The sequence below is a fragment of the Teleopsis dalmanni genome, chromosome X (assembly GCF_002237135.1).
Source record: "Teleopsis dalmanni isolate 2A chromosome X, ASM223713v2, whole genome shotgun sequence".
Classification (NCBI taxonomy): Eukaryota; Metazoa; Arthropoda; class Insecta; order Diptera; family Diopsidae; genus Teleopsis; species Teleopsis dalmanni.
This window is the reverse complement of record NC_051848.1, coordinates 20,859,405-20,875,358: the sequence shown is the minus strand read 5'-3', so window position 1 is coordinate 20,875,358 and position 15,954 is coordinate 20,859,405. Positions and strand designations below refer to the sequence as shown.

The 15,954-nt window shown below is 30.4% G+C and overlaps 1 protein-coding gene across 1 annotated transcript; it reads left to right on the top strand.

Moving 5' to 3' along the window:
• The first annotated feature begins 2,115 nt into the window (after positions 1 to 2,115).
• On the top strand, positions 2,116 to 3,058 carry LOC119689669. The gene is made up of 2 exons (XM_038104549.1): positions 2,116 to 2,203; positions 2,424 to 3,058. Exons 1-2 carry the CDS (start codon positions 2,125 to 2,127, stop codon positions 2,804 to 2,806), a joined length of 462 nt encoding a protein of 153 aa, XP_037960477.1. The 5' UTR covers positions 2,116 to 2,124; the 3' UTR covers positions 2,807 to 3,058.
• Positions 3,059 to 15,954: the final 12,896 nt, after the last annotated feature.

Sequence of the window (15,954 nt, the reverse complement as noted above, 5' to 3'; positions counted from 1 at the left end):
TCAGTTACACATGATTAGTTTTTTCATTATTGATGTGTTCCTTAATACGATATGTATTCCAACAATAATATATTGCATATCATCTGTTTGTACCTTTGTACCTTCTTGTAAACTTCTTAAGGATAGTTAGAATAATGCAGCTGCTTAAGTTAAGGTAAGCTTTAAAGTGATTAAGCTCGTCTCGAAGTCATTCCTTTGGTCATGTACCAACTTAAAAATAATGAAAGTTTATGATGAGTGAATAATGTCTATGGTCTAATTTTTAATTTAATGGACGTTGACTGCACTAATGTACCCAACATGCGATTTCTATTGTTAATGCCTACAAGTGCATCGAGGGCAGCCGGATTAAATTCGGACGACAGATTTTAATTATATAAAGTTCACATATTCTAAACTTCTGTCTTATATATAGGGTTTGAAGTGTTATCAACTGCATACAGGTGTATCTGTCAAAATGATATTGCCAACTATATGAAATTCATACGAATAACAGCTGTATGTTATATATTGTTTACAAGATAACACAAATGTAATAGTGTGATTGGGTTATATTTAGCTGGAAAACTACAACCAGCTATTATTTGTGAGTTCAAGCAGGAGTTCAAGCAGGAGTTCAAGATCAAGCCTTACAAGTACGAAAAGGCAAAAGATCTTAAACCAAAGCAACAAAAAGTTAGACTCGAAAGAGGAGTTGCTGCGTTTGCACGAACGTGGCGAATTTCCAAACATTGTGTTCTCTGATGAGAAAAATTTTCCTATTGAACAGTTTAAAAATTCTAAAATGATCGTGTTTACTAAATTGAATGCACCGCCGAAAATTTGAAATTACGAATCACCACTCGAAATCATTTTCCATCTCAAGTAATGGTATGAGCAGCTGTGACCGCCGATGGACACTCCCCAATCGTTTTCATCGAGCCTGGTGTCAAAGTCAATGCGACTTATTATCGAGAAAATAGCTTGGAAGTTGGTTAAGAGCCGTGGGCACACAAACATTTCGGTCGTAGATCATGGACGTTCAAACAAGACTCAGCACCATCTCATAAAGCACCGTCTCGTATAAGCCAAGAATGATTTTGGAGAGCAAGGTGAGGACTCAAAAATATTACAATATGAATGCGCTGAAGAAAGCCATTGTTTAGGATTGGGCCGAAATACTAGAAGATCACATTCGTGAACCATTCAACCCATTTTTTAACCATTTGAAGGCGAAATTCAAAGCAAAAGATGGTCACATTGAGGTAGACTTAACGATTTCTGAAATTTTAATTTTTTCCACAAAATTTTTATAATATAAATCAATAAAAAATAATTTCACACATAATAGATATGGTCGCTTGAATAGGTAACATCGAAACGAACCGAACTCTAATGTACTACTATTAAGTTGACTATATCATTTGATTATGATAACAAAACCATCATAATTTTGCCATAATTGCCAAAAGGTCAATATATTAATTATGGCAACAAGGGGATGTGGAGTAAAAAGTACTAAGCTAATTAATTTCAACGCCATCGACATGATGAATCATATATGTATTATCTATTAAAAACAAATTTTGATATGTTCCAATTGTTGTTTTTTAAAAACTGGAGAGTTTGCTCAATTTCCTATCAATTACTCTCTCTCTTTCTCGCTCTTGCTCTCCTTCTCTCTCTCTCTTTCTCTCTCTCTCTCTCTCTCACTGTTTCTGTCTCTTTCTTTTTCTATCGCTGTCCCTCTTCCTCTTTTTCTTTCTCTCTCTCTCTCTTCCTATCCCTATCCCTCTTTTTCTTTCTCTCTCTCTCTATCTCTCTCTGTTTTTCCGTATTGCTTACAAACTACATGTACTTTGCGGAAAATACAGTTACAATGGTTGTACCACACTATTGAAATTGTTTCTTTGTAGCAAATCATTTGTCAGTGAATCTGTGCGAAATATTAAACCAATCCAAACAAATCGTTTAAAGCAACATATGTTACATACATGTAAGTCAATAGAGATAATGTAGTATTGCTTATAGAGCAGAAACACAATTTTCTCAATTTCTTATTCATACTCGAATTATTATGTTAACTCAACAAAAGTTCTCAAATCGGAAAATGAGATTCTTTAAAATTATCTAAGTATTGAATGAATGAGTGAACTATTCGATAAAGTATTTGTAGTTAGTGCAAGAGCAAGATCAGTTCCATTATTTCGCCTTCACAATACATGTAAGTGATTTTAGAAGTAGAACGTTTTTTATAAATATGAATAAAATTATTGGTGAGAGTTGAAGTCTTGCAGACCATGCAAGACTAGTGCCTTCTCATTCTGAATTGTGGTTTCACTTCGAACTGCAATTCTACAAAATTGAATACAATTTTCAGTTCAAGCTCACGTTGAACTGAAGCCTTAAATTTAAATACTAAAGCGGTTCTAAACAAATTACAGTGATCGCTTCGCTATTAACCACAATGGATTTGTCAAGTAATGCAATTATCGAAAATCGTGGTGAAATTATGACATTAACTTTCGTTCGCAATGTGGCTTCGAATAATTCAATTCATGTTTTGGTTGAAGCTGTAGAAGCCGCTTTAATTTCGATTTTTAGGAATGTCCTAATGTTGAATCCAAATGTCCTTATAACTGAACAGGAAAGCGCTTCTGAAAATGGCAAAATCTCAGCTACCTGGCACATACAAACGAATGGTCAAGTTACAGCTCTAAATGCATTCTATAGCGCTGTCGTTTTGACATTTCATGAAATGAACTACAGATTGGGTATAATGCAGGGTCTGAATGACCATGCAGATGACGGTGTCCAATCAAATTGAAATTTGAGTGCTCTGCAATTAAAGCAAGACGTCGAGCAAAGCCGGAGAGGCACGTCGACAATAATATTGAAAGAAATACAATGTTGTATTGAATGTAGAACTGAATAGAATTGATTTCGATTGGATTTTTGACATAAATATATGCAACAAACTGAATGAAATTTAATTAATTAATAAACATGTAATTATTGAATAGAAAACACCCAAAAATTATGCAAATTATTCACTTAAGGAACAATATGACTTACCGTGCAGGAATTTAAATATTGAAAAACTTATTAAATAAATTTTTATATATAATTTTACATATTAATATTTTACATATTCTTACAATATTCTATGTCAGTATACAATATTTATGTCAACAGCTATTAATCAAATAAATAAAAATAAATGTGTTGTGGAATTAATTTATTGTCGTTTTATAATTATTTTAGCTAAAGATTCATATTTAACTTACTTTCATACTTCCTCTTAATTGAAAATTTATTTCACATTGGAAGGGTGAAGTGTAAGGCGTAAGTACGTGTCATACATATTCTCTTTGATCTCATTGACCTTTATTTACCTCATGAAGCAATATGTTTCCAATAATGGAGACTATTAAACCTGTACAAACTTGGAGGTCACATACACAAAATATCTCATATAGGGTAACAACACTACCACCAAACCACTTATAGAAACTGGTAAACTCAAATTCTCAAGAAATGTTGATTAACACTTGTGTATTAAAGCAAAAAACAGAACATTATTTAAATCGAAAACATATGTTTTACTTTCTGGTAATATATACGTACCTCAACAATAAAAATTATTGATTCACATATCATCAGTGCCATTTTCAGGGGGTTGGAAGAGGTTAGGTAATAGATACCTTACTTGACAATACAATAATAAAAGCAAAAATTTGGTTAATTGCAAAAACAACAACAATAAAATATTTTCTAATATATTACTTCACAATAAGTACAATCCTAGTTAATCTATTTTAGAATTACTTATATATTTTGATATTGAATTCTACGAACTCTGCGATTGAAGTATACTTTCTTTTGGCACGAAAGTGAAAAAAAAATGATTGCTTCGTAAAATTATAAAAGCTTATGGATTAATTATTGCTTTGTGGTCATATACTATAATGCTAATCCACCTTCGCGTTAATTTACTAACATGCAAACTACAGCATTAATTATGGATCGTTCTTTTCACGTAACATCCAACCTTATGGGTTAGATCCAACCCTCTAACCCACATTGAGATATACTCTAATTTTACTTCGTTATTTTAATATAAATTTATTAACTCAGCAATCTGGTTTTTGACAAACAAAAATTATAATTTTAACCTTTTTTTTTGAAAATCTATTAAAGTTTTAACAATTTTGTAGTGTTATTGAAGTGGCAAAAGCCGAATACATTTGATTTGAATCTCAAGTTAATACTGAGATTTAAGCATAAGCATTTCAGGCTCTTCAGTTCTGATCTTTCTTAAATTAATTTTGTGGTGCTGTTAGCCGCAATGGATCTTGACGAACTTGCTTGTTTCACTCGCCATAATGAATCGTTTACTCTTCGTGTCATTTGCCATTACGCCGCGAAGCAGCTGGCTTTGATTGTACTTGAATGCAGACTGCATAGTCTAAGTGACGTAATAACGGATGCATTGTGTAATAATCCAGATGTTGTGTCAGCTGAGCAGGATACCCACTATCGTGACGGCAAAAGGATTACCGTGTTCTTTCTGGAAACAAATGGTAACATTGGAGCAGTGGAAGCTTTCAAAAGGGCAATTCCGGAATAAAAAAGAATTATAATTTAATTTATTTTTAAAGTTAATCTATTGAATTTATGTTAAATTCACTTTAACATGCAATAAACTAATTAAGCAGCAAAAAATTTTTAAATCTATTTAATAGAGTTCTGATTGTGGGATAATGTTGAGGTAAGATAAAGTTCCAATCTTATCAATCTGTATGAATTAAGAATCACGTCTTATGATTTTCAGTTCAGAAAACTTTTATTAAAATAGAGATTTTAGAATGGTGTCCTATTTGTCATAGCACTAATTTTTCAGTGCGAATATATTATAATGAATATAATGTTAAATGAAATGCAAAGATCATATATAGATCATATATATATAGGAACTATATATATAAAGTAAATATCCAATCACAATATTATTAGCTTCACTGTTTTCTTATTACATGATATTCATCCTTTTTATATATCTATAACTAAACTAGATCTTTCACACTGATTATCTCTGACACTGATGTATGTCATTCTTGTGTTATGAAAATCGAAAACTCAAAGTACAGTTTTTTGGAAAGTCCAGCTCTTGGTAGATAAAGAGGTGGTGGTCTTGTAATGTCTCCATATGAATTATTAAACAACAAACTCCAACTTCTGTAAAAATTTATAAAAAACCTAAATATATAAGTTTAAGGATGAAAGTTATGTACAATAGATCTATTTAGGTCGCAATACTTTCTGGTCTCTAATAATAATAATAAAATTTATTCTTTATACTCTTATTTATTCTTCAAAATTTGCGTCTATATTAATTGACTATAATCGGTGGTGTTAAACACTGGTTCGCTCTTACATATTCTGTCTATGTTAAATAATCTTTCAAATAATCGCCTTGTTAACTCAGGTTCCCACGTTAGAGTTGTAAATAAATGTTCTTAAAGAAATGTTGTAAAAATTTCAAGGCAGTATCAAACACTTAATTTTGGTAAAAAAATGACTATCTTAACGATAATGACCATGTTACTTTCAATCTTTTTAGTAGTACTACTTTGCAAACTACATTCAGTCGTTTTTCTGTAATTCAATCACATAAAGTTTCGTATTTATGAATACATTATTGTTATTATCGATAGGCTGTGCATGTACTGAGACCTGAAAGATATTTTGTCCAGATGGATACATTAAGAGATAGACTAACATTAATACTGCATCAGTACATAGAACGAAAAAAATTCAAGTCAAACTTTTAGATATTAAACCACTCTACCTACTTAACAGTTACTCCCCGTTCACTTAATATCAACATTAAATATTATCTTTAAATCTATTTAGCGTTACAGTTCTGAAGCCCATAGGCATTGATTTGGGTATGCAATAAAGAATTTACAGAACAGATAAATATCCTGACGAAAATAATCAATAAAAAAAATACGGAGTACTCATATTCGTTTACATAGTTTTTATTCATTCTCTAGAACTTATGAGTAATAATAAAAGCAACAACAACTGCTATGTAGTTAACAGTTATATATATTCTGCTTGACCTATATTTCGCAAAATATTTAAAAAAAATATATCTGCGCAATTATGATGTATCTATATGAAGTATCTATATTTGTTTACGTTGTAAAAATGCGCATTTTTAGACAACCTCGCAATATATGTGAGCATATTTAGTTGTTTATGCGAGTATAGACAATTTTTATTGGCTGATAAAATCGTATGATCAAATCGAATGATCACATCATCAAGAAATATATTTTATTTGTTTTCTTTGTTTAATTAAATTTAAGGGTGTTTATTGAATCTTCTCTCTTAGAGACCAATAAGATGTATTTAACTCTTAAACTACTTAATCACATCACGAGATTATACTATATTACCTTAAAAATGAAAATAAGTTAACTATGATACGTATTTTTTATCGATCGGACCACTATTTAGTTAAAACAGGACTAGAAAACAATAGAAATTGACATTCTCTGTGACTATATGGTTTAGAGCTCATGCGCGAGTATTAAGAATGAGTTACAGTGGAAGGACAAAAATAGAAATAAAATAAATAAAAATAATATATAATAAGTCAAGATAAAAAAATGATCCGGTTGTTTTAGCCATAAGGCCTAATAGTATATATAACCGTTTTAGAGAAAAAGTTAACCCACGTTAATTTCAGTTTAGAAAGTATTTTTGTTCAATATTTTTAAGTTCTCATTTCTGATTTACCATGCTATCTTAGATTATTCCTGATATTTTTAACCAAACTTTTTGTAAGATTTTAATATATAATGTACTTATAATGTCAAATTCAATAGTCCATTTAGTGATGATGTATAATGCAATTTTATTCTCTAATGTAAAGGAAAAATATCTAGCAAATAGTCAGTGCAGCTTAATAACTAAAAGTTTGACTCCAAGTTTTAATTATTGTGCTTATACAGCGTTAATGTTTTATCTATATCAATCCGTAATTATGTGACGAGATACAATACGTATATCCTGTTAAGTGAAAAAATTTTACTTGATTTTCCCTTCACTGACGTAGATATATATATATATACAACTGCGCTTAGTTCCATTAACGGCATAATCATGCGATTATTCGTTCGCCTGATTGCTACCAAATGGGACATCCACTAGTTGATCTGGAAAAGTCCACGTTAGCCTTCTTAGTTCTCAACTTGATAAGCGAAGCTCGTTCACTTTTATCTTGGCTATTGAAGTAAGCACTCGCGTTCCTTATAATATTTTAATATAATTACTTATATATGAATACATACATATATATATATATAAATAAATTTTGAAATTTATTAAAACATTATCATATTAATACATTTTTGTAAATTCGTTTGCTAATTTAGTTATATAAGGTTGCCATGCAGGAACTGAAAAAACAAAGTAATCACATCCAGTAAATATATATTAAAATTTATATGTAGATGACATGAGTAGGACACTCTAATAACACTTTTAATTTGTTTCCTATAAGGGACTTATATAGTCATACATAACTTTTGAAATAACTAAATAAGTTTGATAAAGTTTTATTGAGCTTTATTACAGCACTTTTTTCATTTATTTCTATGGTGTTTAAGAGTATATTCTTAGAAGTATCCTTAAATCTTGCTAAGCAAATTCATATATAATGCACTAATCAACTTTTATTTTCATTTTATAAAGCTTAAACTGGTACGCCCAAGTAATTAAGAATACTAGTATTTAAAATAATAGAAAAACTAAAGTGGACTGCATCCATGCTAAGAATGACAAACTATTATCAACAATTTTAGCTTATTAAAACGAGATTCCGTACCATTTTTTATTTTCGAGAATTTTTTACATCCAAAACTACTACGCCACTGGAGTATTTAAAAATAATTTACGATATAATAAAAATATAATAAAGCTGTCAACTTGAGTCATAAATAAAAATTGTTCTTTATCTGTCGCCCATTATCTCTAAAGCGAAAGAATTTTATTTTTTTTATTATTCAAGAACTTTGAGCGATTCTAATTGGTGATTTTCAAAAATCGTAGAGCTTACCCACTCTCTTCTCTCTCAATTTTTTTGTTTTCAACTATATGTACTTTACTGATAAGACTACAATAGAGTATCAATAGTTATACCACACTATTGAAGATGAGTCTTTGTAACAAATCATCACCAATCCAAACAAACCGCTTGAATCAAAACACTTATGTATTAGTAAATAGAGATAATGTAGTATTGCTTGTAGAGTAAAAACGATCTTCGCAATTTCTTATTCATACTGGACTATCTATGTTAACTCAACAAAAGTTCTCATATCAAAAAGTGAGATTCTTTAAAAATTGTCTAAGCATTGAAAAGAATGAGTAGACTATTCGATCGAGCTGAGTTCCTTTATTTTCACTTCACAATATACATATATAAATGATTACTAGAAGTAGAACCCTTTACATAAATATGCGATACGAATATGAGAAAGATATATTAAAAAAAAAGTTGTCAAGTAAAAATTGAGACTTGATTGGTGAAAATTGAAGTTGTGGACTGCAAGACTAGTGCCTTCTCATTCTAAATTGTAGTTTCACTTTATACTACAATTCTACAAAACTGCATACAAATTTAATTTTAAGCTCACGTTGAGTTGGAAGCATTACTTGAATATCAAAAACGGTCTTCTGTAATTTTCAGTAATCGTTTCGGTTTCCATTATTAACCACAATGGATTCTACAAAGAATAAAATTAACGAAACCCAAGGCGACAATTTGAGTTTAACTTTAGTACAAAACATGACAATGGATAATTCGATTAATATATTGGTTGAATCTACAGAGTCTATGGAATCTACTTTAGTTTCAATGTTCAAGAATATATTGTTATCGAATCCAAATGTTATTAAAGCTGAACAGGAGATCACTTATGAAAATGACAAAATCTTATCCACATTGCAAGTAGAAACGAATGGTCAAGTTACAGCTCTAAATGCATTTTATGCTGCAGTGGGTTCGGCATATGAGGAATTGAACATCAGATTGAGCGTATTGCAGGGTCTGAATCAAAATCTTCATCCAAATTAAAATTTAAATGGAATGGCCTATAAAGGAACCCAAACACTAAAAGAAGATGAAAAAGCAGGATTACAATATAATATGGGCCAGAGTTCAGAACTTAAAAAATATAACAAATTTGTTAAGCTTTATTTTGCAGATAAAGTATATAATAACGAAAAAGTAAAAAACACCAACAAAGTTAATTATTATTCAATATATTTTAAAAATCTTTAGCTTAGATTAGATTAGATTGTACTGAAATAAAAAAAATATTTATACTATGTTATATTATTCGTAATCAAATAAATGATTTTGTGTTGAAACTTATTTCTTTTAATTTTATAACAATTTTTAATATATATTTTTCACAAATCCGATGACTTACCTCTCTTAAATAGAAATCCTCTACATATTCATATCACAAGAAGTAAACCATATCGTCCGCGTAAACAATAGTAAAGTGGAAAAAATCGCCTAAAAATCGGACTACAGTAAGGTCCATTGACAAATGGACATGACAGCGCAATTTATAGGTTTCAAAAGAAACATTTTCATAACGTTCCAGCAGCCTTTAGGCTGCTTTTCAGAAACTGTAGAAAAGTCAAACAACCTTTCAAATTCAAACCCAAACAAATTCAGATTTTCGATTATTTGCTAATTCTATTGTCGTCTTATTATCGACTTTAAGAAGCAATGCAGATAAATCGTAGGCCAAAAATTCATACATGTGATTAAAATATTGGATGAAAGCAGTAAAAAATATGTGGGTCTTGTTTATACAATATTCTTGATATATTTACTTCAGCTACTTTCACAATTTTCATAGCAACTAAGTGACTAAGTTAGTCACTAAGGACACAATTTATTGAAATTCTAGATGAATAACATGGTTTTCCATTAATATTAGCCTGATCAAAAAATACAAATTTTGCGGATAAATTTCACATTAAAGTAGTGACTATATATATATATCAAGAACATCTGTTTCTTGAGTTTCTGAGAATATAAATGCTGAGGCAAACCAGATAGTTGTGTCCAATTCAACCGGCCGTGTCACGATTAAAAGCATTTGTTACTCATATTACTTAAATAAACAAAGAGCGCATATATGTGAAACACGGCATTTATTAAATAAAAGGAAGAGCTATTTGAACTTCTCAAATATCATTTAAAAATTAATTAACATAATTAATATTAATTATTGTATATTTATTTCTTATACTGTATATAAGTAACCCAAAAAATGTGTAGTGACTACTCGCTTGTAGTATTGCTAATTGAAGCCGTTAAAATGACAAATTATAAAAAATCTTTTTAAACAACCGAAAAATATAAGTCCAATTTTTATTTTTGAAATCTATTTAAAAATCTATCTAATGAAAAGAAAGCCCCTTGGGCACCTATAAAAAATAAAAATTCAAAATAAATTCAAAAATCATACTGATCATCCAATGGGTATTGTTAATTGGCACATCAAGATAGTGAAACCAAACCCATTACCCATTATCCTGATTACACTTCAGTTTTTTGTTTAAATTAAAGTATTTCAGAATCAAGTTGACCATAGACAGTTAATTTTTTATATTAGGAAGTAGATTCTTTTATTTATAATTAATAATGTGTGACTTGAGAACTACAGATTATTTAAGACAATAACTATTAAGTTGGCTGTCTTAATTAAGTTTTAAAACGATTGTGAGCAATCAAAGTAGAATTATGTGAACCTTTTGTATGGTCTCAGTATTAAATTTTCAACACTTATTATACAAAAACTATTATTTAATAATATTAATTAACTATTTTATTTCTTACTACAATGGGAAGTATCAATTTTATAAATTGAATGCATTGGTTAATGAAAACACATTGCAATGTAAACTACGTATAGAAAAAAACTGATTTATTTTTATTAAATATCGAGGCCAGTCTTCTTAAAATATAAAACAGACTGTATATAATTACATTCTTTGAATGGTCAAGAAGTGTGGTCCGATCTTTAATATGGAAACTAGACTTATGAAATGAATCTTTAATATATATCTTATTAACTTTGTTCATCTAGCAAGATGATAATGGTAATAATTAGTTTAAAAGAGTGTAGAGAATGAAAACAAAAATAAAGAGAAATGCCTACTTAATGGGGAACTATATCCATCATAATATGGTTTCGCAGAAGAAAATGAAGAAGGATAAGTTGCACGCTGTGTGGATCTATAACAATATATAGTTTGAAAAATGATTAGCTCACCGATAAGAACAGCCCAATTTCAAACATTACACTGCAACACTGCCACAACATTTTAACAAGAAAAAAGTTCTCGAAGAAGTAGAAAAATTAATTGTACGATAATTGGATCTATTACAATTTTTAGTTGCAAAAAACGTTAAGCTTAACGATACAGACAGTCCAATTTCAAACAAAATGCTACACCGGGACTACACTTTGACAAAAGATAAAGGCTCGAAGAAGAAAATTTGGTTGCACAGTAGGTGAATCTACGAATTACAACAAGGTTTCGTAGAAATAAGAACCTATCCTTCTTATTTCTAGAATGGGACGATCTATTACAATTTTTAACTGAAAAAAACGTTAAGCTCAACGATACACATAATCCAATTTCAAACGAAATGCTACACTGCGACTTTACTTTGACAAAAGATAAGGTTTCGATGATGGAAAAAAAGAAGAAGAAATATAGAAAGAAGAATTGGTCGAAGATTTACAAACGCTGCCTTGAGATTATAAATTCATATTTACTTAAGAATTTTATGACTTATGTCTGAAATGCAATATTACTGGCCAATAAAATTTGCGGGACAAGAAAATGTCAAAAAAGCATCAACCCCTTCTTGCTTTGATGGCTTCCTTACCATTTCTTTATTCCATTCTTTGATAGCGTCTTGATGTTTACCATTTTTTTTCACTGCCTCTTAATTTAATAATCAAATTTATCGCATGCCTGCATCTTCTGCTTGTACCACACCTCCCACCTCATGAAATTGAAAATGTAAAAATTTAATTTCAACCTTTCCACACGTTGATTTTCAAGATGGCGTTGATGATAATATTTAAAATTGTTTGCCACTCTGTCAAGTCATTATGAATGAATGAAAGGATAACATAAACACACACACACAAACACACATGTACACAAGCTTCAAAATTCATTCAAAAGTTTACCTAGCATTGGCAGTTGAAGAAAATTCTGTTATTTAACCAGCAACCCTAACATTATTATTATCAACATCATAATCACCAAAAGCTAAGTCAACAACAATTCCAACAATAATAATAACAACAACAACCAGCACCATGAATTAACAACAACCACATAAACAACATCATTCGACATTCTGTGGATGTGCAGTGCCATCAAGCGAAACATGAACTTTTGTCAGCCAAAATGATATTTTTCGTCAAAAGGTTTTCTTGAAGCCTGATCTACCGTACGCCGCAGGTACACATACACATCCATATACACTTACACACGTATATATATATACAGACATAAACTTAAAACACTAACAGATAAGCTCAAATATATGAGTTGGCAAGCAGAAAAAAAACAATTTATCAACAATTATGCATTCCTACAATTTATAAGCAATTCCAGTTAAAAACTGTCCCCCTCCCGTCTCCTGCAAAATGAATACGTATATACTAGCATTTTCCTTGATTACTGGCATTTGTAGTCGTTTAACTCCTTTTGGCTAAATATAATTTTAGCATAATCAAAAAAGAAAAAAATTAACAGAAAAGTGGTCTGGTAAATTTATATTTGAACACCAGTCTGCAAGGTTTTTACACAAATTCAAAATAATTGGAATTTATAGAAAGTGTGTTTAATATAATATTTCTTTCTTTAATAAGTAATTTTAATTATTCCATTATTTTATTAAAAGACAAAAAAGGTTGTTAATGTTAATTTTTTCTTGCCGATAAAGGCGCGTCTTAATGACGAAAATAAACTATTTAAAAATTAGAAGGATTTGAAAAGGGAAGAAAAGACAACGACAAAAATTTATTAAATTTATTGAAATTTGGCTGACCATACAACGCTGTTTTGAGTATTGCCAAGGACTCATCTAAGTTCTAAGTCTGGCACATGCAGTCCAAACAAATTACATATGGACTATAAATTAATATAAAAGAATTCGAATATTGAGTAACATATATGGTAATAATTGGAATACAAACAGCATTCTATGGTCAGTTGTCTTTGCATTGGTATTCGAACCTTTCTAAATTTTAAATAGTTTCTTTTCGTCATAAGACGCGTCAATTTCGGCAAGAAAAAATTAACATTAAAAAAATCAATTTTGTTGGATAGTGTTAACACATGCAAACATAAATATTTCAAACACACGCACATGCATAGACGAGCCAGGAGCAGGTAAGCATTTGCTTCTGCTTACCACATGTACGCAAGGAAGGCTGTTGATATGAATGCCATAGAATTTCATGTTGAAAAAGTTTAGCTGTGGTGGAATTAGTAAAAGTGGAAGGCGTCATATTCAGCGAAGCGCACGCAAGTGGTTTCCTGCAGCTCACTTCTTTGTAGATTTATTTGTCTTTATGGAAAAGTGAAGTGAAAATTAAGAAAATTTACTGAGAAATGATCAAAACTTTACGACTAGAAAAAGCGCCCGCTACCCGTATATGCCAGGTAGCGAAAGGGGGCTGGTATGGTATTTAAATGACAAAACAGAAAAAAAACTAATGAAATAACGAAATAATACAGAAAAAAGTTAAGTGGAAGGGTTGAGCCATTCTATTGCACTTAACTCTCACTTCACTCCATTTACACTGTTTTGTCGTGTGAATAGGAATGGCACAAACTTCACTTGCCGTCTCGGATTCAAAGTGGCGCAAGGACTAACCCATCTCAACATGAAACAAGTCTTCATCAAGATAAAATATTCCTTCATTTGCGAATTCAAATTTAAATTTGAAATTAAAATTTTCACATCAAGGACATTATTTTATGTTACTCTGTATAAATACCTAAGTATAGGCGGAGTGGGAGAGCGCAATTTAAGACGTAGTGGAATCAGAATTGAAGGCGAATAATATGAATGGGCCTCACCGAGATCTATGATTAAATTGTTGAATTATTTGTTGTATTTCTGATATAACTGCTTTGTAACTCTTGTTGTTGTTGTTGAGAATTCATTGTAAATGTAATTTGATGTTCGCATTTGCAAACTTGAGTAATCAAAATTATGATGAGATGTAAGACGAAACCATATTTGTCAGCAAAACAGATTTCAAATGAATTTTTAAATCTGTTTTTCATACAAGCACATAAATGTACAGGGTATTACTAACCGAACTACATTAACCTCGAAAATTTATTTGATAAGTCAATGAATAAGAAAAATAATAAGAAAAATTTTTCGTTAGATATTTGGTCCTCTATGAGTTGTTGACGACCAGCGCAGCCGAATGGAACGAGGACTGTACGAGCTTTACCGCAACATTGACATCATTTAGCAACTTGACATCCAGCAGTATCGCTAACTAGATCATGCCGAAAGAATGGATGACGATGAAATATGTATTTGAAGCATCAATTGGTAGAAGAAGGCGTAAAAGTAGACCATGTCTCCGTTGGAATTATGTATGAGACAAGAGAAGATGTGCAGACAACTAAAGCGCCTGGAAATGAGTCAGGACAAAACCCGATAACGGTTTATTAGAGCCATTTAAGTAATTAAGTAAGTAGAAAGTATTTTTATAAACACACAAGAAAATATTAGATTTACTTCCTTGATCAGCACCTAAGACATCTAGATCTGCACAAACAAAATATAAGTATTTTTTTTTTGTTCAATATATTTCTATGACTGATACATTGTGGAGAAAGTTGAAAAATAATTCACCTAAATAATTATACTCTGTTATATATTTTTTTAATTACACATAAAATAACTCTGGCTCCGCATAAACTTTAAAAGTGACATAACAAGTGTTATAGTTTTTCTTTCTTCAAAGAAAGTGAAACACGAAGACATTCTACAGGATATATAAGACACAGCTTGAGTTTATATCGGCTATAATTTTACTATATTCTAGTCTCCAATGCTCCTAATATTTGTATTTCAAATACTAATTATATTTAAATAATATTTAAAGTTTGGAGACTATGACTCTTTGAACGTGACTACTGTTTTGGGAATAAGTCGATTTCTGTTGACCTGACGCAAAAAGTGTTAATGAATCAATTACAATATAAAACTAATAGAAACACGAACTAATAACTTCAAGAATCAGTAATTTCTATTAAATATACACCGAGTATCAACACCTCTTTGGTGTGGTTGTTTTTTAACTGCTGTAATTACTTGACCCCGAATATTCCATCTTCATTTGCGATATATTATTGACGATGTATAGAACACTGCAATAGTTTTAACGGCTGTTTGACTAGTGATTTCCTGTATACCCCTTTTTTAAGTGGATATATTTGTAAAGAAGTTTGCAGCTTCTATGCCGCTACCTAGTTTTGTCTTACCGATATGATTTGCTATAATTCCTGACATTGTAAAAAACTTTGTTTTCTTATGTCCTCTCATTTAAACTTTGGTATCAAAGTTATTTTCGAAATTTTAATTATCATGAACTATCTTTAACTAAATATTGGCTACTGCAATAGTTTTGAGAGGTGCCTTACGTCAGCGAGAGTACAGGTTTCTGACAGATTTGTTGAAGAATATATTCATAAAGTAGATTTCTTTGCTACTTCACTTCAAAAGAATGTTTTAACTTATAAAGGAACTACGAAAACTCTGAAGAACCAAATACGTTGCTAATATTAAGCACGAATGAGAGATTTTTTAATATGTATTAT

What these genes read in the sequence shown, in the direction of transcription:
- LOC119689669 (XM_038104549.1), top strand. Translation starts at nt 2,125, where the DNA reads ATGAGTGAACTATTCGATAAAGTATTTGTAGTTAGTGCAAGAGCAAGA. An exon ending in ATTTCGCCTTCACAATACAT is followed by an intron (nt 2,204 to 2,423) that starts GTAAGTGATTTT and finishes AACAAATTACAG; the next exon opens with TGATCGCTTCGCTATTAACC.